The 26,661-nt window shown below is 38.3% G+C and overlaps 1 protein-coding gene across 5 annotated transcripts in view; it reads left to right on the forward strand.

Moving 5' to 3' along the window:
* Positions 1–26,661, forward strand: part of TTC39B (tetratricopeptide repeat domain 39B) — a 70,340-nt gene that overhangs the window by 22,575 nt on the left and 21,104 nt on the right. For 2 of the 5 annotated variants that reach the window (XM_026866241.1, XM_026866240.1), the window contains exons 1-4: positions 7,677–7,977; positions 20,143–20,247; positions 22,772–22,903; positions 24,815–24,891. In XM_026866241.1, coding sequence (XP_026722042.1) covers positions 7,835–7,977; positions 20,143–20,247; positions 22,772–22,903; positions 24,815–24,891 — 457 coding nt within the window. In that variant the 5' untranslated portion in view covers positions 7,677–7,834. Of the gene's footprint in view, positions 1–7,676; positions 7,978–19,008; positions 19,609–20,142; positions 20,248–22,771; positions 22,904–24,814; positions 24,892–26,661 lie in introns of those variants that run through there. The other 3 variants (XM_026866239.1, XM_026866243.1, XM_026866242.1) reach the window with 3 other exon arrangements.

The raw sequence follows: 26,661 nt of genomic DNA on the forward strand, positions 1-26,661 counted from the left end.
CCCCCCAGCAATACAAACACATTATAAGCAGTCAGTAGCCAGTACATCAACGTAAGACCATTTATACGTTTTCCACCGACAACACACACCAGCAATGGGATCATACACTGGATATCAGGATTAATCCAGCCCCACCATGCAAGCAAGTGGGCCAGCATTGCAAACATTTTCTTATCAAACAGTACAAATACAAGCAGAAAAATTACACCCAACAGATTGCTCTAGCACACTCTCGTCAGGGTCTGTCCCTTTTTGATTCTTATTTTAACTCTCTCGTGCCCCGCATTAGTGTGCCAGTTAAGGCTGTGTCGATTTAGGCCCTGCCGGGACCGGAGACCATGTTGCCGTTGTCCCTCCCCCACCCTCGGACACAAGTAGGGCACAAACCCCGGGTTAAAATAAGAAGAAATTTAATACAACAGTGTAATAAACAATCTGAACAACAACAGTAGCAATGATAACAACAATAAACAGCAATAACAGTTAACAAGACAAAAGATAAAAAGAGAAATACCGCAGTGGTTATGGACAGTTCGCTCGTGATGATCACCACAACCAAAGCCATAAAGGCAAATAAAGTTCCCATGCTCCCGCGCCCGGACCTCACATCAGCATGGTATGAACAACCCAGCTGGAGATCCCTTCCCTCTCTCTTCTGGGGAAAACTTAACATCCTAGCTGAACCAGGACACAGGTCAACTTGTTGGTTTAGAGAATTTGGAAAGAATGTGTGAGAACCATGTCTTCATAGTATTTCATAAACCACTCTAATACTTCCTGTAAAATATGTATAGAGAACACTGCTCTGTATATTGCTCCAGTAAATGCTAGCAAATGGTTTTGCTAATTTAACTTGGTTTTATTGGGCTTTATTCCCTGAATATTATTGCTTAACTGTAGATTCAAGGTTGTTCAGGTTATATGTTAAAAGGGCAATGAATTCTCTTAATAGGGTAAAATCCTTCCCTAAATCTCAATTACTTGCTGTCATATCTGAGGACAAGTTCCTCAGATATGACATATCAGGAGGAAATCAGTCTCTGCTCTACTTGTCTAAATACATTAGATTCTTTATCTGGACTCTTTTTTGTGATTTTTTTTTTCTTCTTGTGGTGGCTGCTGTAGGTATACACAGCAACTCCCAAACAGTTTTTGTAATGAGCCCACAACACTTGTTTTGTAAAAATGTGGAGGGACCATTAAATGGAGTTCTACTTGTAAATGCAGTTCTTTACTCACTGGTGCTGAAGCGAAGAAGAGGGTATTACAAGTAGGTTAGTCTGCCATTTTTCTTAAAGCAAGCAGTAGCACTTCACCTTGTATCTTTCTGCCAAAGAGAGTTACTAAGTTTTCAAAGCACTGGCTTGGTGATAAACTTTGATACAGCATTTTCAACCTTACAAAGAGGATAGCTGGGATATATGTGAAAGTAAATTTACCGTTACATGATTGTGTTAACTCAGAATGGGTTTCAGATAAGCATATTCTGTTGTAAAAAGAACAGAGTATCTGGAGAGAAGTGGTTCTTTCTGTTTCAGAAATTCAAGCCTCTGCCAAGAAGTGTTGTGGTGGTAAGCTACTTCTTACCAAATATCTCCCTATGTTTCCACTGAAGTGTCTGCTTACTTTAAGTTTTGGGCAAATCTGTTTCACAAGGTAACCTAATACTGTTACCTGCCAAGCATCTGCGGGTTCAAAACCATACATGAATAGAAGGAATTTGTATGTTTTGTTCTTGTATTTAATTTTTGCTAGATATGTTTTATTAGTACCTGAATCAATCTCACTGTCTATGTCACCGACAAAGATGTTGAACAGTGCCAGTTGCAGTATTGACCCCTGAGGAACACCACTCTTCACTACTCTCTACTTTGTGCCATTGACTGCATCTATTTGAGTGTGACTATCCAGGCAATTCCTTATCCACAGAGTGGTCCATCTGTCAAATCCATGTTGTGTGGGACAGTGTCAAACTCTTTACATGGTTCAAGTGACTATAGATAAATGGCTATCCAAAACCAAGCCCTTTTGAACTTAATCCTGTTGAAGGAAAAAGGCATATGCAGAAAGTTGAATCTATCAATAGGTGATTGTTGTGTCCACATCTCAAACGTTTTGGTGCCTCTACAAAAACAAATCTACAAAAATGATGAAGGAGGCCAGAGATATCAGAGAAACTGCTGCTGCACTAGGGACTAATTGGCTAGGGAAAGTTTTCAACACACTTGGGTTTTCTTTGTTGAGGTGGCTAACTAGCCACCTTCAGTCTTTGATAATGGTTGTAATTGTAATTGTGTAATTTGTATTGTTATAAACTGCATTGAGAGCACTGTAATGAAATCCATGTTCACTCTCTTAAACCTGCCCCTGAAACTAATGTTCCTCTAATCCCACCTGTAACATTGATGTGCCCCTAAATTTGATATGCCCCTAAAATTGCCCATGCAATTGATATTCCCCACACCCTGTCTGAATGTTAGATGTCCCAATACAACTATAGGATGGTGCCCACCTATTTGTCCATCGTTATTTTAAGTTGTTACTATAATCTTGGTTATTGTTACATGTTTTTTGGTTTCTATTGTTGATTGACTGTTGATTGCTAATGATATATTTTAATAGCTGAAAGACATTTGAAGAATGATGATCCAAAGTGGCATTGTACCCCTTTTAACTTTGGAGGCAAGAGGTGTCTGCACCACCACTCAAAAAGAACTGATCAGATGACTGGTCACAGAATGGAGTGTGGCAGGAACACCCCCGCCCCAGCTCTCCGGTGCTAGGGCATTTATCATGGTGGCTGCTGGCTCAATCCTCTGTTCGAAGTCATGGATCTGCTCTCACTCTCGCTGTAACTCTGCTTCCAAACAAACTGTTTTCAGCTGTCTCTCAGAACTATCCCGTTCCAACTGGTGGTGATACTTAGGCTGGTCCTGCACTTGTAGCAGGCAGGCACCCAGGATGTCACAAATAGTTACTTTCTTATTGTCATCTTGCTTATCTCCATCGTGTTTCTCCACCCTCTCCACAGCTTCTTCAGGCTCACACCACTACTCCTCTGTCAACTTCATTCCCAAGGGAGAAGGATCACAACCGTGTCTCTGTAATAATCCCTCCATTGGTACACCCTGCTCACTGTGCCAATTAAAATGTTGGAGGTATACCAAAGAGACTTCACACAGATAATAAACTTGAATAAACATTAATTTGTAACCAAATCCAAACACCCAAAACCAGTGAGATGACTAGGGTAACTAAAACAATGCTTCAAGACCATTTAACAGTCTGAGTTAGGTGTTCGGGGAAGTTGGTATTGCACAGTGACCCAGAAGCATGATGACCTGTAAGAATGACAACACCAACGTGTGCACACAGTCACTCACTAAGGGGGAAGCCTCCCACTCAAGGGTACCCAGAAGATGTAATTTCTCACCCAGAGGGGGTGAGGATGACTCACTCAAGGATATCCAGAAGTATTCACTCACCAAGGCAGTGTGAGGGCATTCCGTCCTGGGAAGTTTCCTTGGGTGGTGTCCCTGTCTCAAGAGGAGGGCTTCTGATTACAGACTCACGGCTCCAAGGAGAACCACTTAAAGGGGATCTTTTCAGGGGCCCTATTTAATAGTCTGATTGGATCTGAACTGTATTCATCTATGGTCAGTGTTCTAGAAAAATTCTGTTGACTGAGATTTCATAGGCTGAGGGGTTGACCAGGGGTTTCCCCCTCCTGTTTCTTGCCATGGAGCAGGTGTGGGGTATGCAGGTCTGAACCTGGACAGGGTGCGCATGTGTCAGCAATGATGTGCTGCCAGAGGCATGAAAATAAGGGCATGAAGGAGCTGGCGACCACCATGTTAAAAGCCCTAGCTCCTGTGGCAGATGTGTTTCTGCCACATTAATTTTGTAAATTATCTCTTCTTTGCTTTTACAAGAAGAAAATTAAGAGTTTTGAGTTCTTAACAATTTTTAACCATCACCATACTACGCCTAGCATGTACAGACCTTGTCACTTCTATATGTATTTTATGCTCTAAAGTCAGATTGTTAGGAATTTGTGTGAAATTTTAATTGTATTTGGATTTCCTTCCATCTCATTTTACTTACTGTTTCTTAAGATGTCATCTGTATGTGACAGGAATAAGTTCCCATCAAGTTGTTATGCCTTTTCCATGGTACTGGTTAGCATGCTATCTTCTTCTTTGAGGTAAAGGCAAGATGGTGTTTTCAGTTACCACCCCATTATTGGAGGATTATGCAAATGAGTAACAACCTTTAGAGTAACTATATTATGGTAGCTGCCTGCATACATTTAGAGTAGATGCTGTGTACTTGTTTTAGGGAAGGAATAGTCTGCCTGACTGCTCCACACAGTTCATATGCAGAGGAAGTTTTCCTGTTAGGCTATTGTGTAGGAATTGCAGACACCAGACCCTGAGTTGTGGTACCAGTGGAAGGATACTGAGATCTCATTATAACACATTTAAAAAATGAAATAGTGAAAAGGTGGAAGCTAGAATTCTGTAGTAAACCAGACAGGTGATCTTTGATGAATAGTGGACTTCTTGGGATTTTCTGTCTCTATCAGTTTCAGTAGGAAGAGGCATATTTGATTGCTATATTATCATTCCTCTTTTGCATTTCCTTTTCTTACCCAGAGCTGGATACTGTTAATCCTTGATCCTACCAAAGCAGCTCTGTGGTATTACTGGGGTGATAGATTAAAGGCCAGAAGTGTTTAAGGAAGTTAGAGCAGGTTATCCTTGTAATCTCAGAAGTGTAGTTAAGATTTCAATTATACATATGTGTCTGTTTTGTCAGTGAATGAAACTGAATAGTTGAGCAAATGGTCCTAAATTCAAATTTGAATTCAAGGAGCTGAAAACTTTTAACAGTGCTTGTCTCCAGAATTTTGAACTCAAATTCTGACACTGTCTTAAAATGCTGAGAAACAGCTGTGACAATTTAATTGATCAGAGTTTTATTTTCTTATGTTTGGTCTTCAAGGGGGAAAAAAGTCCAGTAAAGGTGGTTCTTGTATCCAGTAAATAATATTTTAATGGCTACATAAATATGACATAGTAGCTACTTTATATTGTCAGTCTCAAGAATTGGAACTGCAGTAGTGAGACACCAGCCCCATCTCATTAATCCTTCTCTACCCTAAACAGTTCTTGGGTTATAAATTGTTCACATTTGAGGGGTTCTGAGTGGGCAGTAATTATATAATTCCTAATTCTTCCATATTTATTGCAGCTACATCTTTTGCCTCTGATGTAAGATTTCTCTGTATGTTTGTATGTAAGTAGAAGTGTTCAGGCCACATTATGGAAATTTTTATGTTGGTGTCTTCTGCTGACTTTGAAATGTGCATTTCCACCTGTGTCCATAGCTTCTTAAGAAACAAGGAGAGGAAAAAAACAACCAAACATCACAGGGACATTCTACACAGAACTTCACGAAACTCTGCATTTCTTCCACACCATGCTACTCTATTCCAAGCCTTCACTGAAAGGCTGGTGCACAGAAAGATACCACAGCCGGTTTTCTGATCCAGTGTTTGCCAAAACAAGTTTGTCTTAATTGACTCTAAATTTTGGGATTGCTGCTTGTGGCTTGCTCTTCCATGAAAAGTAAATTAACAGTGTGGCATTTAGTAAAGTCACATTATATTTTTGGGTTGCAGGTTCCTGGAGCCTTCTGGAGTCTAATCATGTTAGAATCTTGTTGTGCTGGAATACATGATCTACTCGTCACATCTGTGTTTTCTTTCTTTAAATTTCTGTCAGGGAATTGGTGTTTATCCTGTGCTTTAATAAAGACGTTATAATGCTATTTGCAGTCATGTAACTCAAGAATTGCCTTCTCTGAATAACTTCAGAGACTTTGAAAGGGATGTGAACTCAATGTTTTGGATTGGTGGTACAATCTTTTAAGTCATTAGTACTTTAGATAAGAAAATGAAAAGATGAGCTCTAACTCCTAGATGAAAAAGATAAAAACTTGTAGGTTATGACTTGCTCAGATATTGAGGAGGATTTTTTGGGGGGAAAAAGGATTGAAAACCGATTTTCCACATTCTTTATTTTAAACTGTCAAGTAAACAAAAACCTCTCTGGTCTTTAACAATGTTCTGTTTGGGTGGTTGTTTTTTCCCTCTTCCCCAAGATGTTGAAAACTGTTTCAGAGCATTTTGGGAAGCAATCTGAGTGGAAGGTGGCTTGAGTGTGTATTAGTGGGTTTTTCTTTAAGACAATCCAGGGAAAGTTTTGAACATGTGTTGCTATTTGCAGACAGAGAGCTAGCTTTTGTCAGTTTTGTTGAAACATGCTCCTGACTCTTTCTCAGCTTTTACTGGGAAATGCTTTCTGAGGCCTCAGCTGTGGACTGGCTGCAACTTATGCTGAGTTAAAGACAGAAAATTGTATGTTTTGTTGTGAGCAGAGTCAGTTTTTATATGACTGCTCAACCTTGATTTAAAACTGTTTTACCTTTCACATGCAATCAAGATGAGCGAAATTCTGGCACTTTGACTCTTCCTGCCCCAAGTAATGTTAATATAATAAGTGACAATACCCATAAACACTGCTTCTAAGTCATGTAGTGGAGAACTCGTATATCTCTGAACTCCTTGGTCTTTAACACTGTCAGGCACAATTTCAGGGAAAAGGTAGAAACATCCTGAGGTGCTGTTGTCCATAAGTTTCAGCTGTCATCTCTCACGTGCAAAGCCTGTGTTACCTGATCATAGCCCTTGGTTTGCTCAGGCATTTTAGGAAAAACTCTACAAATCTTTCCAAGTATGTTGCATTCTTGTATTTTCAAAAGTAAATTGTTTAAATAGACTGGTTTGGTGTTTTACTGCTTTTATTACTTAGCACCCATCTGAAATGAGTAAATGCAAATCTATAGTTTCCTGCATTAATTTTTAAATGCTTTCTTTGAGGCATTTTTGAGAGTAAATCTGAGTTCATGATTGTAAACATATCTAGGAATAAGTTCTATTAGCCCAGCTGGTATGGATTTAAATAAACTTTTTGAAGGTAACAGTGGAGTACACAGTTTAATTTTCTGCTGCTTACTTCCCCTGTGCTGAGCTTTCCCCTATCTCATCTGGAGAGATTAGACCAAGGGGATGAAAGTATCTCTGTTTCTTCTGACTTACTTTCTCCTATTGCTGCTGATATTCATGAAGATAACTGTTTATAGCTGCTTCTCCATGCTTTTGATTTATTTTGGTCATGGGACTCCAGCTAAAAATTTGGATTTCTGGGGAAAAAAATGTCAAAGGGTTAATAATAATAATAATAATAATTTTAAAAGTTTATTTATTTGAGTACTGTCACATAATGAAAATCAAATGTGAGATAGTTCTCTTCAGTGCTGCTTGCTACCAACTCTTGTATGTTTGATCTGTTTTTACTGCAGTTGCATTAGTATACTTGTCCCTTTTTTATCTGACTTTAATTGTAACATTTTTTAAAATTTTTGTTCAGAAAATACTGAGGTAACTCCCTTTTTGCCTTTAAATATAAATCACTTCGTGTTCCTCATGTCTCCATTTTCTCTTTGCAGTTAGGAGTGATGGATTAGAACTAGGCTGCAGCACAGATTGGGAAAATCTCCCAGCATCCTCTTCCCGCAGAGGCATCAGCTTCCAGCATTGACTGTAGCTGCTGCCACTCTAACTGACATTTCTTTTGAATTCGGCTATGGAGAGTGCCTGTGATGCCCGCTGCTGGCTTGTGAACTTTTATCCTTTTATTATTTTTGCTTGATAACTTATTAATGAAACCTTATGGATATTGAGACATAAAATAGAATCAGTTTTCTCTTTATGCATTTCTTCTGGTTTTTGGTGTTTTTTTTTTTTTTGTGTGTGTGTGTGTGCACGGTGGAAAAAGAACAGAGTGAGAGAAGCAGCACTTGTATTTGCATGAGGACTATATTTACATACCTGAAGTTAGCTGAATTAATCCTGTAAGTATATTATCTCTGCCTACTAGTCCCTGAAATTATGAATGTGGTAGTCAGATTTATGGGCTTTTTTCTGTGATAAATTTACTTTGGTGTAGGTATGTTAAACACTTAAACAAAAAAAAAAATTTATATGGATTTCCTCGAAGATAAGAGGAAAATTATATATTCACAGTGGGTTTATGAAATAATTGTTTTTCCTTTGCACTTTGCATTGGTGAACAATTCTCCTAGAGAGCAGAAGCTTCTCTGCTGATGTCAGTGCTTAATCAGCTCGGATGCTGTAGGTTGTAGAACACCACAAGGTGTGTATTTTGGGATGCTATTCTTTAAAATCTGGTAATTAAGGACAGTATCAGACTTGTAATTATTTTCTCAATTTACAGAATATGTCTTCTACTCTTGGTAGCTGTGCTGATTTAACCATTTGAGGTTATACAATTTTTGAGTTAAATATAATTTTTTTCATGGGATGCAGTTCTTTGCTGTCTAAGTACTAAATGTTAAGTATAATACAGGGTGCTTTTACAGACCTTAGTAATTTAATGTCTCCAACATTATATATAAATTCACTGTGTAATAAATTCCAGTAAATTGGTCTGAAGTTTAGAAAGAGTGTCTTACAAGGATCACACTGTCCTAATTGTCTCTTTGGATCTGAGCCAGTATTTGTGTGACGCAGTGTTAGTCCCATAAACATCTGGCCTGATCTGTTGTCCTACTTGCTGCTTGATTTACTTCTTTTTTTTCTTTTTCCATAGCAAGATAAGTGAAATTTTTATTTGTTTTGTGTAAAACTGTCAGTGACCTGTCATTAGTATTTATATATGCTAGCTCTTTCAGGAGGATCTTTTTCAACCCATTTTCTTGTCAGCATGTCTATTCAATAGGGAAATGTTGAACAGATATTTTTTTTTTTTTTGTGAACCTCTATTTATCCTTATCTACATACTGTATATTAAGTTTTGGCAGTATTGGTCTCTGGCATATTCAGGTGATTATTTTTCTACACAGTATTGCCTGTATTGACCTCAGCTGGATTATTTAATATAAACTATTAGTCTGATAAGGGGTATTCTAACATAGTAAATTCTCTGTTTAGTTGCAAAGATCTCATGTTAAAACATACATCTAAAAATACTGTTGAACCACTGAGTTCTATTAATAAATCTGGTAACAACCTTTTATAGTGGTGTGCATTTCCCTTAGTGTCCAGCAGAACAGCATAAAGCAGATTTTTCTCCTACCTGCAAACCAGCACTGACATTTCTTTGCTTTGTTTTTTCTTTCCTCTCTGTCAAACTGTGGTCACTTCTAAATACCCATGATCTGATTATTTTGCTGACTGTTTTTAGGATTACGTGTATATTGCAATGCTGTGTCAAATTCACGCTTGAATAGCCTGATACGCTTGATTATATCACAGTCACTTTAGTGATCAGATAAACTGTATGTGCATATTTGGGTGGGTGAATAATAACCCAGGTAGTTGTCATGTGTCTTTCTTCTACAATATGGCTGATTCATTATGGAAAATTTGAGTCTAGCTTACTGTGCATGTGCAGTGCAATTTGCTGTTGAACTTAAAACTTGGTGTCAGATGAAGCTGGTGATGTTTCTTCTTCCCTTCGGGCTGTGTAAACCTGACTTGCAATAAATTGATTTTTGGCGTATGGAATCTGATCAATGGTCAGTCCAAAAGTGAAACATTTGTGAATTCTTATGTTTCTTTAATTTAAAATAAATGAATAAATAAAAATAGTGGCTAGAAATGTAGCCTGTCTTTTTGTGTTGTTCAGAGGGGCAGACTCATGTTGGCAATGATGGGTGCTGGTCAGCCAGTACAATGAGTTTAGTCTTGGCACTATTTCCTGTGGCACCTCAGATTCAAGCAGGTGATGAACTTTGCTTTCGTTTTCTTCTTTTGCGCTTATTCAATTGGTTTGTTGTATCTGTAGAGTAATGATAGGTGAGGATAGAGACACTGTTTTCTTGTGGTGTTCAGATACTGCATTGATAGTAAATATACAGATAAGCAAATTCCCTGTTTTCAGTAAGACAGACAGGAAAGTCCCTTTATCTCATCACCCCTCCCTGCCCCTTCAGTTATGGACATAAAGTAAATGTTTGAAAGCAAAACATTTTGATCACTTTCTCATGAAGCAGCAACATAGGTGCTGGGCTCCTTTCTAAGTAGAACAAAGACAGTTCTGTGCATGCCCCCAGAGTTTGAGATCACAAACAAGACTCACATGCAGAATGTAAAGCAAAGAAACGTTACCGGTTTCCTGACAGCTGGTGGTCAGATATTTAAAGGTTAAGGTCAGATGAGATTTAAGAAGGAATTTTTATTTGTATATATAAATTTTTTGGTGCGTTTGAGGGTTGTTTTAATGCATTTTATTCATAAGATATTATTACAATTATTTCTACTGCTCTGAGCAGTAATAAATCTAAAATTTAAACAGTTGTGTCCTATAGCTAAGTATGTATCTATGAAGTTTAGAAAAGCTAAAATTAAAACTCGCTTTTCTAAAAAGGAAGAAAGGACAAACACCCCTCCCAAAACACCAGAGCTTTATTTACCTTCTGTCTGCCTCATGGTTAGATTGCATGTGCCTGGTAAGGTATAATGATTGATCAGTTAAAATGCTCTCATATTGAAATTCCAGTGGTCTATGAAAAGCTGTCAGTTTGAACTTTTTTGACAATGGTAAGGTAGAGACAAAAACTGTAAAGTCATTCTCAGCTCATTTGCATGCATATAATTTAAATAATTGTTTTTCAACACAGCAGCTGCTTTTATTTTTCTCACTTGGTTACCTCACTTCTTACTGTCTCTGTTTTTCTGAGAGCTCAGTCTCCTTTTCTATAGCTGTTCCTTTTGAAAAATACAGGTTTTGATGCTTTCCCTTTATTATGTATACAAATGTATAATATTAGCTAACTACTGTTTTTTCTTTTTGCTTTGCATCAGCATTTCTGCTACAGCTGTAAGATGGGGGAGGGGAGAGAATTTGATGTGAAAGAACCCCACAACCCAAAATCAACAATAAACAAAATCCCAGACACAACCAACCAAAAGCCCCAATGCGATTAAAAAAAAAAAGGAAAATGCCCTTGTGATGAGATTGATTGATCATGCAAAGGATAGTGTAAGCACAACCCTTGGTAATGTGACAACCATCCAGCACTTCACTGATACAAATTTACTGGCTAAATGCTACTATCTCATAGTCAGGTGGCATTGAGGAGGAAGGTGCAACCTCACTGAAGTAAATTGCTTTGTAGCATGGTGTATGTGGATAGGTGTCTTCAAAATTCAGGTGAAAGCTAGTACCCAGGATGGGCTTGGGTAAGGCCAATGCTGTTTGCCTCTGTCTCCTATAGAAGGTGATTTTTAAATACAGCATGCAAGGTCCTGAGAGAGTAAAAAGTGAAAATAAGCATGTTGCCCTAACGGTTTTGCCACAATATTAGATTGTGTAAGCTAATATAATTTAAACTAAATGACCTCTGTAGGGGGTGTGTTTCTGTTGTGTGGCTTTATGTGATGGTTTTGATTGGTTTTGTTTGTTTTTTAAAAAAATTGCCTGTTGTTGAATGGATCGTAATATGGTAAGCTTTTAAAGTAATTTCTGCCTGTTTGCAAATTTGGCTAGCACAGCACTGGATAGTTTTGCTGCCAGTTGGGTTTCCTTAAATGAATGTTTAGCACACAGACTACAGCATGCGTTGGTGAAGTTCTGAAACAGAGAAGACACTACGCCTTCAAAGGAATAAAGTCTGTCTTTCATCAGCATGAAGCTTTTTTCAATGCTTCCCATAAGCTGATAACATTTCTGTTGAATATATGGACTACACAGTTTTATTTATCTAAAATTCATGCTTCTCATAAAAAGAGATGTGTTCATAATGAATGCAGAATCTGCTGTGGAGATAAACTGTAACTAGTGGATTTATTGTATAGGTTAAAAAAAGTTAGCATTCACTATACTGATCAGATAGTTGTAGTTTGGAGACTTTCTATATGAATGATGATACTAACCTAGGATAGGAAGTGTTTTCTGTAAGTTGGAAATAAATTTTAAACTTCTAGGCTTACAGTTTAAGATTTTTCTGTTATGCAGTAATAAGTGGTGTTGAAGTCTGGGGTTTAGATGACATGGTGAAAGGGTTTGCAAAAAATTTTCTGTTTATAGTAGAAAAAACTGTTGATCACATGGCCTTATATCTTTTCCCAATTATTTTTAAACACATCAGGTTAAGAATCCCTTTTGTTCATAAACTGCAAGTGGTTGGCAATTAAAAAATACTCTAATCCCTTTAATGTAAAGGATTTTAACATGCTTTAATTTGTTAGCTGCAAGAAACATGTAAATGTGAGAAGCGATACTCAATTTGATTCCACCTTTCTAAATTTTTCTCCAGATGGGAGAAATACGTAGAGTATATGCAGGTAAAAGAAGAAAATCCAGCCTCATGGAGGCTTGTCTGATGCACCTTGCTTTTTCAGAGCCTGAGACCTGTACCTAGCCAGCAAGATAGTGAAAGACATGTGCCAGCACTAGCATAGTGTGGGGCTGACGGGTGTGTGCAGTTTCTTACTCAGGTCAGTAGTCCTCACAGAGAATGATAGATTCTAGGGTTCCTTAGATTCAAACTTGATACAGAAATTATTCCTGAAAACGGTGCTTGTATTTATTTTAAAACCAAACCAAACACAAGTCTCATGCTTGTGAGTTTTAGGAGTAGTCTCTTGTAATAAGCAAATAATCCAACATATCTTGAAAACTACTCTCTGCTTTTATGAACATTTCCTAATGTTCACTGTATCTGTCTGGATTGTACTACCAAGGACCATGTAAGCCTTCAGCCACCCTTCACTGACCTACCCTGAACATAAAATGTAGGCCTAACTATCTCAGTAGAATTTGGCAATAAGCTTATTTTGTTAGCCTTTGCTTCAAGTCACAGAACTGTTGATAGGTATTTTTAATGAGGTCTGGTGCCACTTGCTGCTTAGAGGTAGGTAGGTAGTACTCCTACAGTGTCTTACTGTTTGTCTGATGAGATTTAGACTTGTGTTGCAACTTTGGTTTCTGTGCAAAGGATTAATAAAAGTGATAGCAAATAACATTGACTCTTAGAAAATGATCCAAACTAGATTTTGGCACATCACTAAGTAGAAGAGTGAAATATATGTTGCTTCATCTATGAGTAATGGGTGAGAGGGATAAGATGAAGTAGATGGCTGACTTAATGGTGAGGTTTACTGTGCTTTCAAAATATGAAGAAAAATATTTGAAGAGATATTTCCAGATAGCAGAACTAATAGCTGAGTTTTCTGTATGCTTGCTTAGATACAATGGATACACATGGATTTGTGTTACTGTTAATGTGAAAGCAATTCCTACAGGAAATTGCAAATCTTTGCAGTTGCTAGTTTTGCGTATGAAAAGAAGGCCAAATGCAGTCCTATAATAGGTTTTTCAAGGACATAAACATTCAAAAATATTCATAAGGAGATGAGCAATCCTGGAAACATTTCACAGAGGCAGGAGACCACCATCTGTCCAGAGGAACATTAAATAGGTACTGAGAGTCATAGTTCAGTGATCTTTCCTTAAAGAACAAAACAGAGATGTATCTTACCTGTTTCCCATGGATGGAGACACTAGTTGGCCTTTTCTGCTTAAAGTTTACCAGAAGAATCTGAGAGCATACAGAGGCAAGGTGTTGAATCACAAGAGGAAGTGGCATGCATTGGTGAAGGGTAAAATGATTGAAGAAAATAAGAATCTGGGGGGTTTTATCGTTATTTTACCAGGCTAGGCAGAAAGAAAGTGTGTTTCTCATAGTAAAGGATGACTCTGTTTTCCCTTCACTGAAACTGAAGAGAGAGGAGTAGTTGTAGACTACTACAGAACTTCCTGTGCTTGAATAGAAAATGACTGGTAGGAATCAAGAGTTAAGAACTTGTTCATTAGCAGTTTCCTTGTTCTTAAAGCATGATTGTTGAGTATTGCAGAATTAAGAATCGAAGTATCCTTTTTCTAGTTACACACTGGCTAATCTGAGGCATAGTTTAAAAACACAGCAAAAAAAAAGGACGCCAGGGACAGAAAGTGCTGCAGTAACACAAAGCCTCTGGGTTAGTTAACAGATGATTAGTGATGGTGGTGGTGGCAGTTTCTAAACATTTTGGATCTTTGCTAAACAGTAAGATCAACTAAGAGGACATCAAATACATTTTGGCATGTAAAGGTGTGCAAGATTTGAGTATGAAGCAATGATTTAATGATATCTCTGTGAGCTGTAAACTGTGACCTTTGATACTGTAGTTTTGAGTACAGCTTTGGATCTTGGCTGGGAGAAAGGTCTTCCAAGGAGACATTGGGTTCCAGCCTCCCCTGCAGGACTCTGTTAAGACTCGAGTTTAATTTATGCTAAACTTGCACAGAGCTCAGTATCACATATGTGGAAGAAGAATGGTGTGCCTGCATAGTAGTTGCCCCAATAAGAGAAGGAGAGAAGGAGAGATCCCATCAGCTAAAAAGCATCAGAGTCACTGCTGTTCTTGGTCTTTGCAAAGAATCAATACACATAAAGGAGACCAGCATTCAAAAATACACTGAGCCTCCTAGTCAGGAAAATGGAGCCTATTGAGTAGATTCTGGTGAGGATCAGCTGCTATTTACTGTTAATAAATCATGTCCTGGCTATTTAAGACACATGACAAGATAGTTACCCTTTTTGATATGGTAGAACATAAAGCATTAATTATTGAGTTTTCTAATTTAAGATACTCATTAGTACAAGGGGGAAGATCTATTTCAGAAGGTATAGAAACATCCTGAACAGTGACAGTGAATATCAGATTTTTGACAGTATATTAGGACTATTTGATGTAGCATCTTCCTGCAGAGGACAAGAGCTGCCTGAGAGCGGTATATTTGAATGCTGGTTTGTCAGTAACTTTTTGTGGTGAGGGTCACTTGTTTGCTAAAGTATTTATTTCTTGATAAAGTGTTCTCTTACATGTCACCATAATGCACCTTGTTTTCTTGATTCTTATCATCAAAATAGCAACCTCTCTGTGTGCACCTCAGTTTTTAGAAGGCCTTATTTTCACTCCTTTTGTTCATGTCAGATGTGCATCTTAATGTGGGTATCTTAAAGCCTAAATTGTTATTGCAGTTTCACATTTTTTTCCCTTTAGAAGTTTTGCTTTGCTCTCACTCATAACTTGAGATATTTTCAGTAACTGTAGCCCAGTGAGACTTTTGTCAGTGAGAACAGTAGCTGCACAAAACTAAGTCACTGGCAATTAAATTTTGTTCATCGGATGAGGCTGATTATTTTGGGTGTGTTGTAAAAGACCCAACAAATGGTTCTAGAAGTTCAGAAACTGAATTCTGTGATCCCTATTCATGCAAAGTACTTCTTGCACATTTAAGTCCAGCTAAGGTTAATAAAATGATGTGGAACTTAGTTCTAAATATATGATTTAAAATATGGAAAATACAGTTAGATTAAAGGTAAAATTTTCTTCAGTTCTTCTGTTTCTAGCTCTTGAATCCCATTTCAAGAAGAGCTGGTACATTATTGCACCAGGGGTGATTATATTAAAAGCTGACTAAGTCTCCTGCAGATACAAAACCAGCAGCATGTACCGAGTTAGGTATTAACTGAGCTATATAACTGCCTTCCAGAAATGCCTTCTTACTCTGCTAGTGTGGACAGATAGGTGTTATTGCCTAACTCATTACATGTTTAAGTAACTTTCTTTTAAATACTAGAGCAATTACTTTTTTCATTTGTTTTAGGTTAGTAGTTATTCACCCATTTTTAATTAATCTGTAGGGAAAGAAAGCTTAATAAGCTGTAAACTTGTTTTGACATTTTAAATTACTAATGCTCTTGCTTTGTGTACATCCTGAGAACTGTCATCCTAACAGTGACTATCTCAATACATTTCAGGGTTTTTAAGTCAGTATTCTTTGTTTCTATTGTGCTCCAAGTAGTTGATTAGAAGAACCTACTTAAAGCTGCTAATCCCTGCTGTATTAGAACAGTTTCATGAGTAGCTCAGCACCAAGCTCAAGATACATAAGGTATTACTGGAATTCAAAACGTTTATTCTTTTTTTCATAAAAGAAGTTTGGAATAGTAGTGAGAAGATAATGTTCAAAAATGCTGCTTGGGAAAAGTATTCTTAAAGCATCTAAACAGTAACACAGTGGTGTTTTATTCTGCTTGTAATGCCACATTGTTGTCTTTGTGTTAACACCCAATATAGCACGTTTTTATTTTCCTTTTTTAATTTAGAAGTGAACTGTATTCATTGGGTGTAAAATCCATAGTAATTTCACTGAAGTAGTGTTAATTTAGTCTACTCCAGAATAAATTAAAGCATATGCTCATCTGAGGTGATAAAATGTGTTAAGTTTCTGTCAATTCTAGTATGTGGAGGTAGGGAAAAAAATTAGATTGCCAAAATAAGACTGAGTCAGAAGGAGAAGAGCATGAGTCAGTGTGAGTCAGCATCGCTCGCTGAACTGTTCATCAGTCTGCTAACTTGCTGTAGAAATGGGTTTGTGATGTTTTGGGAGGAGAGGAGGAAATGTGCTTTTTCTGAGCCTCTGCATAGAAATACTCTTGTCTGCCAGTGAAGATAGCCAAGCTGCCTCTGAGTCGGTATGCTCCGTTCTTCTCACCATTCTGCTATCAAGTTGTGAATCTGGGTTGGAGTGATTCCTTCTGGTTATGTTCCTCTGCCGCAGTATGTAGGAAAACAGTAGAAAATACATGTGAAGAGTAATTAAACGGGAGTGAGACTCTTTGGGAGAGGATATGATTCACTTATCAGAAACAAGAGTCTGAGAAAACTGGCTTCCCAAATTCTATATCCGAATAATTTCATAAGCTTCCTTGAGGTAAGGAACAGTAAATCTATTGACATAAGGAATACTGTTTGCGTTGTCTGCAAGCATTGGTCACCCATAAAAGCAGCAGTGCGGGAACTACTCTGCAACACAAGAAAAGAACCTGATAGCAACATGCTGGAGAGATCTGCTGCTTACCCATTTAGTAGGAAAGGAAGTTTTGACAGGATGCCTGGGCTTTGTTGTTTTAAGGAACTTTGTTTATGGAATCGTTTTACAAATACTGATATGTACTATAGTGATTCTAGAGTTGGTGGCATGGTAGCATTTTGGGAGCCTGATGGCCGATGGTCCTCTCTGAAAACAGCTAAAAAAATGGCATGTCCATGGCTACATTATACAAAATAAATATTAGATTTTCCTTACAGAGGAAGTTCAGCAGGTGCTGATGGCAGGGTATTTGAAGGGTGCAGATGTGCAGCATACAAATACAAAAAATGTGTTTCTTTTCACTAAGATGAAGCTTAGTGAGGTAGTGGAAACGGGGCATTGCCCTTGCGTTTTGATCCTTATATTCAGAAAAATGGTACAGAGATGGGGTACTATAATCTATTTATTTGCTGTTACTTTTCACATGAACTGGTAGGAAACCTTCTTAGTCTTTCTAGGCTGAACCCAAATATTTTACAACTAAGTGAACAAAGTAGTAACCAACCAGTTGTTAAATTACCTGGTATGAATGATCCACCTTCCCTCAGATTCTTTTATGAACTGTGTAATTGTGCATCTTTCACTTGTGGGTCTCTTCTTTTCTCTTTGCTTCAGATCACCGTACATAGTTTCTCCATACTGTGTGTAGCAGGTCATTGCCTTGTGTTGGGTTTTTCTGTTCTAGTATTTCACAGAGTTCTTAGCCCACCATAAAGTTAGCAGCAAACATGTAGTGGGGGGAGGGGACCAGAAGGTCCATCTGTCCTATAGGATTTTGAAGATTTCTTCCACTCCTACCCCCGCCCGTCCCCAGTATGGCCACTGGGATTTGTATTGGAAGACCCCTGAACAGGGAACTGTTTCAGTGCTAGTCAGTAAATAGTTGTGGTGCACAAGTATGAGAGTAAAAACTTCAATCTTGCCATCTGGTAGATCTCAGCTTTGATTACTGGATTTTTTTAAGACAATCACTGTAAATTTTGTATTTAAAAAAAGAAAATACCCCCCATTTTTTTTCCCTTCTTGAGAAGTTATTTAAAAGTAAGTAGCCATTTTTCGTAGTGGAAAAGGCAGAACAAATGAAATGTGTAATTTAACCAGTCATGGACTGAGTGAAACATAGTTTCCTAAAAATAAAATATGAAATGAGGATATGGAAACACAGGAACAAACAGTGGTGGTGGCAGCATGTTATTGAGATGCTAAACTCGGGTCCTTGCTCATGTACCAGTAAAAAAACAGCCTCTAAATCTAGCTAAAAATTAGTTCTTTGAAAGTGATTTGTTAGCAGATGGTATTCATGGAATTAGCTAATAAAATTAAGTGTTTTACAGAACTTCCAGTCATTATAAGTGACTTTATTTCTTTTTTATTTCTTAACACTGTTCTTTGGAGGGCATACTATTTAAGACATTTGAAGAGGACACATAAACACATATATTTATCTACTGCTATAGAAATATTTTAATTTGAACAGATTTGTTTACATATTGAGAGTCTGAATGCACTAAAATACAATTGCTTTCTTCATATTTCTTTTGATAAACATTTTAATTCTGCTTTACTGAGTAGGAAGTGTAGGATCTTGAGCACACTTCTGATGATTCTTGTTAATGCGAAACCTTAACCAGTTGAGAAGATTTAGTGTGAAGTGCTAAATCCATTCTTTGCAAAATAGGCAGGATGCTTTGTAACCTAGAGTCTATGGTTCACTTGCTTCAGGCTCTGGAAAGAACTTTACTTTGCAAGTATGAAGAGGTGTTATAGGCTGAGGCTTTGGCAGGTACCCAAACTAAATTGCTCAACTAGGTTATTTTGTTTTATGGATTTAGAAGCTAGAATATGCAAAATACAAAACGAGTTTGCAGTTGGCCTTAATTGTTGGGAATTTTTTTTCCTAAACTGTAGAAGGTGTGAATTTGCCATGTGAGGAGATAAAGATACTCTGTGTGTCTCCTACCTAGCTTTCTTGGCCTATAGGTTCATTTTTCAGGAGGGAATGATGTAAGGTTCTCAGTGTTAGAATTGTAAGGCAATTTGCATTTTGGCCTGTAAATCCATGCAAGATATGAACATGAAGTGATGGTTTGCATTTACAGTTTAATGTCTGATGTTCTAATTTTTCAAATATTGTTCAAGTTGAATCTGAGAAATGCAAAGTCATATTTTCAAGTCTCCCTTTTTCTCTGTTTGTTTTGTGTGTGTGTGTATTACCATCAGGTTTAGAACAGCTGCACTCCTCTGTCATTTCTCTTCTTAGATTTCTCCTTCAGGCTTCTCTTCTGATCAGCACTTAAATATTCATCTAATTGACGTGATATCTTGCTTACCACTGCTTGGATAAAGCCCATTATAGAGCCTAAACCTTTTGTTTTAAAGCTGCAGACAGATTATCTCTTTCAGACCCAGCTGTGCACATTGAAGGCTGTGTAGTTTCTAGCCATTAGTCACTACCACGAATATCCAGTTTGTCACCAGTTCTGCCCATGGAGCAATTTGTTAGTGCTTTTGAGTCCTTCAGACAAAACTGACCAAGGTAGCACTTGTGTTAGATGGTTCCCTCTTAAGCAACTGCAAGTGATTTTACTTGAAAGAGTTAGGAAGAACAGAAGCTTTTTGCATGGCTGCAGGCTTCTGACAGGACTATTTTTGGCATAGCTGTTTGTAGTGTGAGTGTCTGTTTACTGCTTGCTTAGATTAAAATATTATTTTGTCATCTCTCTCTTGAGATTTAGATGTGAATACAGAGTAGTGATACAGAGAATTGAGAGCTTGGACACAGTGTTAAATTTTGAGTGTTTGTGTTATATAAGAAGCAGCAAATATGACCCCATTGCATATTGACTGGTAAAAAAAGGAGGACAAAGCCATAAATGTCACCTAAATAAGGAAATAGGCACACACATGTAGCATGGATAAAGTGTTAAACATATGACATGTTTGTGTAAAGCTAGATTTTAAAAAATGAGTGATAAGATCCTCACAGAATACCTTCAATGTTATATAAGAGGAAAAAAATTACTTTCATGTTTAAATTTACAGTTTGATTAAATTAAGAATCTTTTTTTAGGGCAACCAAGATGGATCTCAAGTGTGCTCTGGAAGAATGTTCAATGGCATTGAACTTATTTCTAAACAATAAGTTCTCTGAAGCCCTGGAGCTACTTCGTCCTTGGTGAGGTCCTGTTATTTGCTGAAGTTACTGTAAACAGGTAGTGTAAAGTATGCTCTCTGGTAGCTGAAGATTAATTTAAGGCCTCTGAAGGTAGTAGTTTTCATTTATTCCCTTTTGTCCAAAAGCATTTCTCAGTGTCTTGGGGTTTTAGCAGTGCAATTTGTTTCTACTGAAGACCATCACAAATTGTTAATGAAGCACTGAATTGTTCTGTTAGAGTTTATCATTCAAGCTGTCTTTCCTCATGCAGATGGGAAAAGCAGGGGAGCAAGGACCTTATCCAGTGGGTCTTTGATCAGAGAATTTGTACAACAGAACTGTTTTTGACAAGACAGCAAAGCTGGAACAAAATTTCAGAATACTCTTTTTCTTGCTTTTTATATTACATTTGAGTCACAGTAGTGTTTACCATTAAAGCTGACCTTTTGATCTTCTAACTCTGCCTGTTTTCCCCTATTGCCTTTGCTCCACTGAGAAGAGAAGCATGGCAGTGCAGATGTAGGGAACTAAAGAATACTGACAGGTTTGTAGGATAAACCCGTCTTACCTGTGACTGCATGGGAAGGCAGTCGGGGTGGCAGTTCTTCAGGACTGGGATCTGAATCCCATTCATTGTTCTTCTCCTGTCAGTCTCAAGGATGTGTATGATGTTGAGGGATGTGACAGTGAAAGGCACCTGTAGGTTGTGTTAGGAGAGCAAGGTAAAGATTGTTCTGTAGTTTGGTGATAGTAAGGGTGGATTAAGAATCATGGATTGCTGGTGTTAGGTGAGTAGTATGGACAGGTAGAACACCACCACTAAATGAAACCCTGGGAGGATGACACAGCTATCAAGTACTTGCTTTTAGTGGTATGGAGAGCTCAAGTGTAGAGAAGGTAGGCAGGAATAACACCTTCCCAGATTAGCTCTACTTACACCCAAGCTCTCTTACCTGAACATTATGCAGTGTTTGCAACAGAGGAATGCTTTAGAGGGCCCACCCGCACTTTTATATACTAAAACTATTTTTGGGTATTATTGCGAAATACTAAGTTCTACAGGCAAGGATTGTGCATGTGTGTATTTAGTAATACAAATACATGCACACACACACACACACAGAGGTATTACCCAAATGTGTTTTGTACGTTTCATATATATATATATATATATATATATATATATATGTACAGTGAGGTATTTGTTTCAGCTGACATTTGCTGCAAAGAAAAAAAAATATTCTAAACTCCATGGGTTTGATGCTTTGAGTCCCTGGCAGCAAATAGACTTTGAGCTTATTATATAGCATATTCAGCTAATCTGCAAAGGATGACCTAGCCTAGTGAGGAAAAAAAAGCCACCTTTAAAAAAGAAAAATCCTAATTGTTTAACTGAAAAATAGCCTTGTAATGGAAGTTAAACTTAAGTCCTTAAATAATGTAAACATTTTATGGAAAGTGTGAATGTACTGGACATCAACATGAAGTCCATGTTGTCTGAACGTGACCCTTGGGTTCTTTATCTTCCTTGACTCTGCTAAAGGTTCCTGTCTTCAAAACTGTATTTGGTGGGTGACCCCTTGATTTAGGGGGAAGGAAAAATTTGAGGAAACTGGAGAGTATCAATGGAGCGCTAGCAGCACTGCTAGAAGACTACAACATATTACTTACTCATTAAGACTGTGAGAGCTGGGCTTGTTTTAGTTTGGCAAAAATCTAATTAGTTGGGCATTAATCTAATAGTGGTCTGGAGCTAGTGAGGGGAAGTTGCAAGGACATCCTTCCCTATAGTGGCAGATGGTAAAAGAAGAGGCAGTCACCACAAATTGAGGTTTAGGAGTTTCAAACTGGACATTAGGAAAAGGTACATTGATAGTACAGAACCAGAGAGGCTATCAGAGGGGTATGCAATCCTCATTTTCTTGAACGTCTTGAAACTTCATTAAAAAAACTCTGAGGTTGCTTGACATAATGTTGGCAGTAGTGCTGCTGCAACTGGTAGGTTTGAGTATATGACCTCCTGCAGCTACTTTCCAACAACTTTTTTTTTAAAAAAAAACCCTGTGTAATTAACTTGTGAAAGTCAGATTGGTTCAACACAGCTTTTTATGCAAGACTGAGCATGTGTGTACTGACTTCTGTGACAGAAATGCAGACTTTTGTGTCTTTGATCAAGTAGTAATGTTAGAAGGATGTCCTTCTTATGTTGAATGAAAGCAGATGAATGACTATTTATGTCAAGGTTTAATTAGCTAAATTAAATAGATATACCAGCAGACTATATATAAATGGGATATAATTAAGTGTAAATGTTTGTGTAACCCAGTTTGGGTATTTTCTGGAACTTGCTGCGACAGTGTCCTGTGGAGGCAGAGATGTAGCACCCAGTGTAAGATGATACTTGCTAGGTTATGTTCCAATGTCCACTACTTTCCTGCTTTATTATTCTGTCTTTTCACAAATTAATGGAAGTGTCATAGCATTTACTTTTGTATTGTAATTAAAAGTTTTGCTTAAATACACAAGACTTATATGTTTGCCCTAGGTCTAAAGATAGTATGTACCATGCCCTTGGGTACAGCACTATTTTAGTTATGCAAGCTGCTATGACCTTTGAACAGCAGGATATACAAGTGGGAATTTCTACAATGAAGGAAGCTTTGCAAACTTGCCAAAGGTAGGTGAACGTTTATGAGGTATTTAATCTACTAAGTGTTCTTTGTAAGATAACCCATCTGTCTCTCCGCTTTCAAAGCAGGCTATTTTGTGTATGATAGTGATCTAAATTTGGAAAGGTGGAGTAAGTCCCACTATCCAATTATTATTGGTAAGGGTATGTTTCCTGGTATTTCAGAAACAACAGATGTGTCAGGCACGTATAGCCTCTATAGTTAGTTAAATAGTTGGCTGACTACACAGACCTACACATAAGCTGACACTACATGGTTGAACTGCCTGAACTATTTCAGCCTGTGACTTTTTGTTTTTCATGGGGATCAACAATTTAAAAACCCATATTTTGAATTTTCACTTCCATCATGAAATTTTTTTTTTTAAGTTGTTTTCAAAAGTGGACACAATAGTTTAATAGGATTAAACTTGTACTAAGGTTTCTTCTAAAACCAAAGCAATTTAAAAAAATTCTTGTTACAAATGTGTTCAGTTTACTTTTAAAATAAAGGTCTGTAATTCCCATCAAGAATGGTTGGAACCTTTTGCTTCTGTCTTGCTTGGAACAATGAACTAGAGTAGAAAATAGACATTATTAGTGACTTCTATTTTTTTAATTAAAAAACTTAGATAGTGCATGGTCAAAGCTAAAGCGCTTAACAAGCTCTGACAAAACCAGAAATTAGTGCTTTATTCTAATGTAGTGGTTCTTCATCATATTGATGAGGCCATAATTTATCATGAATTGTCTCCAAAGAAAGTAACCCCATATGTTTTATATTTAGAGGTTTAACATCACCTCTTTAGCAATGAGAAACAAAAGAAAAAGAAATGGGGCAAAATTATCAGATACTACCCGAAGAAAATAAAGGGTCAGCAGTTTCTGCCTCTTTCAGGTCTGCTACTGATTCACAGTTTCATCTCAAGTATATTGTTTAGTATACCTGAAAATTAAGTGCCTCTTTGTACTTCAGATAGTACCAATAAGGACATCCATCTCTGCAGAATGCAAACTTTTCTGTGTAAGTGCTCTGGTCTAGTCTGTCACAAAACTCACAAAAATGCAAGATAAAGGCAATCAAACACTCAAGTGTAAAGAATTCGTGGAACTACAGGTGCCATAATTGACCTTTTATTTGGTGTGCATTATATTAAGCTGCATTGTCCTAATCTCTTGTCGGGATCCTGCGTTTTTCAATGTGCAGGGTAGTATAAACAAACCAGCTAATGCTGTGTGTTTGTAATTAATGACTTCCTGGTTTACAAAGTACATGGCTTACAAAGTACATGCCTTTTTTAAACATAGAATTGTTTCTTTAGCTTCAGAAAGCCAAGTGGTTTTTAAATAGTAATAAATTCGGTTTTGGAATGCTGTACTAAAATAAACTAACATTTTAACAGAGACAGTTGAGATCTGTTGAAAGTAAAATATGTGACTGTTCTGGTGTCTCATCTGGTATAAAACTCCATAAAATACCGAGTATTTACTTTTTAACTTATGTTGAAAATTGATCTCGTTTTGATTTTTTTCATTCGAATTCTGAGTGTGAGTTTTAAGAAATGGAAAAAAGTAATTCATAACTCTTTGAAGTCTTGCTCATGTGGCTTTGCCCAGTGTCAGAGAGACCTCTGCAGCTGGTGGGTGGAAGTGGAGTGGAAGCTATTGTACACTTAAAGTAAATTAAATGCATGCTTGGAACATCAGTTAAGGTTAGATAGGCTTCTGAGTCTAGGTGCATACCAGTGGCCGTTACTAGACTGCTCAAAGAATTGCAGTTGTTAAATCATCATTTTATGAAGAATGTCTATAAATTGTTGTTGGAAATGGTTAATAATTATAAATAACTAAGTTCAAGTTTGTGTTGAAATGTCACTCATGCTGTGTGGGTTTCTTTTGTTCCATATACAACTGATTTAGATTCAGGAAAAGAAGCACAGTGGTGGAATCCTTGTCCAATTTAGTTTCTAAACAGTCAGTGGATCAGCTGAGTGAGGGTAAGTAGTTTATAATATAACTAAAATAACAAGGTGAAAAAAGCTCAAAACCACCCTGCCAATGTGTATGAGTATGCTTAATTGTATAACTTGACTAGTGTCTTGCAGTAAAAACCAAACAATGTGCATAGTGGGTTTTTTAATTTGAATGCAGAGCTTCTCAAAATGGGGCACTCAGCCTAATATTGTGGGGGAGGGGCTTTGAGTATGCATGAATTAAGAAGGGAATGCCTTTCACAATGTTGCCCGCTTGCAAAAGCCAATCTCACACACAGAGCCAAGATACCAATTTATTCCATAGTTGCTCAAAGATGGGTGCTAAGGGGTAGTTCCACAAAGCTAGCACACCAAACAAAGGAACTGCAGACTATTTATCTCATTACATGATTGGCAAAAAACCTATCCCAAGTTTATGCTCATTGGTCTGTAATTACCATTCCACTTGCTGCTGTTGGTTAGTTATATTTAAATTGGCCCCACTGGCTGTGTAAATTACCGTGCATGCTCCTTGCATGGGGCAGGGGCAAATTTTTTTGGCCTTGAATTGAGTCGATGGTCACGATCTCCCCCGCCACAGAATCACAGAATTGTCTAGGTTGGAAAAGAACTTGAAGATCATCCAGTCCAACCATCAACCCAACATCAACGGTTCCCAACTACACCATATCCCTCAGCATTAATGTTGACCCTACACTTAAATACCTCTAGGGATGGGGACTCCACCACCTCCCTGGGCAGCCCATTCCAACACCTAACAACCCCTTCTGGAAAGAAATACTTCCTAATAACCAGTCTAAACCTTCCCTGGAGCAACTTGAGGCCATTCCCTCTTGTCCTATCGCTTACTCTTGGTAATCTCTTACTCATCCCCAGCTCTCTGCAACCTCCTTTCAGGTAGCTGTAGAGGGTGATGAGGTCTCCCCTCAGCCTCCTCTTCTCCAGACTAAACCCCCCCAGTTCCCTCAGCCGCTCCTCGTACGACCTGTGCTCCAGACCCTGCACCAGCTCCGTTGCCCTTCTCTGGACACGCTCGAGTCATCCAATGTCCTTTTTGGAGTGAGGGGCCCAAAACTGAACACAGGAATCGAGGTGCGGCCTCCCCAGTGCCAGTACAGGGGTAAGATCCCTTCCCTGTCCCTGCTGGCCACGCTATTGCTGACACAAGCCAGGATGCCATTGGCCTTCTTGGCCCCCTGGGCACACTGCTGGCTCCTGTTCATCGGGCTGTCAATCAACACCCCCAGGTCCCTCTCTGACTGGCAGCTCTCCAGCCACTCCTCCCCAAGCCTGTAGTGCTGCTGGGGGTTGTTGTGGCCCAAGGGCAGCCCCTGCCATTTGGCCTTATGGACACTCCCCCAGTTGGCCTCAGCCCATGGCTCCAGCCTGTCCAGGTCTCTCTGCAGAGCCTCCCTACCCTCGAGCAGGTCAACACTCCCACCCAACTTGGGGTCACCTGCAAACTGACTGAGGGTGCACTCGATCCCCTCGTCTAGATCATCAGTAAAGATGTTAAACAGGAGTGGCCCCAAAACTGAGCCCTGCGGGACACTACTTGTGACCGGCCATCAACTGGAATTAAATCCATTCACCACAACTCTTTGGGCCTGGCCCTCCAGACAGTTTTTTACCCAGCAAAGCGTGTGCCCATCCAAGCCTCGAGCAGCCAGTTTCACCAGGAGAATGCTGTGAGAAACGGTGTCAAAGGCCTTACTGAAGTCAAGGCAGACAACATCCACAGCCTTTCCCTCACCCAATAATCAGGTTGTCCTG

The sequence above is a fragment of the Athene cunicularia genome (assembly GCF_003259725.1).
Source record: "Athene cunicularia isolate RWA chromosome Z unlocalized genomic scaffold, athCun1 chrZ_part2, whole genome shotgun sequence".
In the NCBI taxonomy this organism is placed as follows: Eukaryota; Metazoa; Chordata; class Aves; order Strigiformes; family Strigidae; genus Athene; species Athene cunicularia.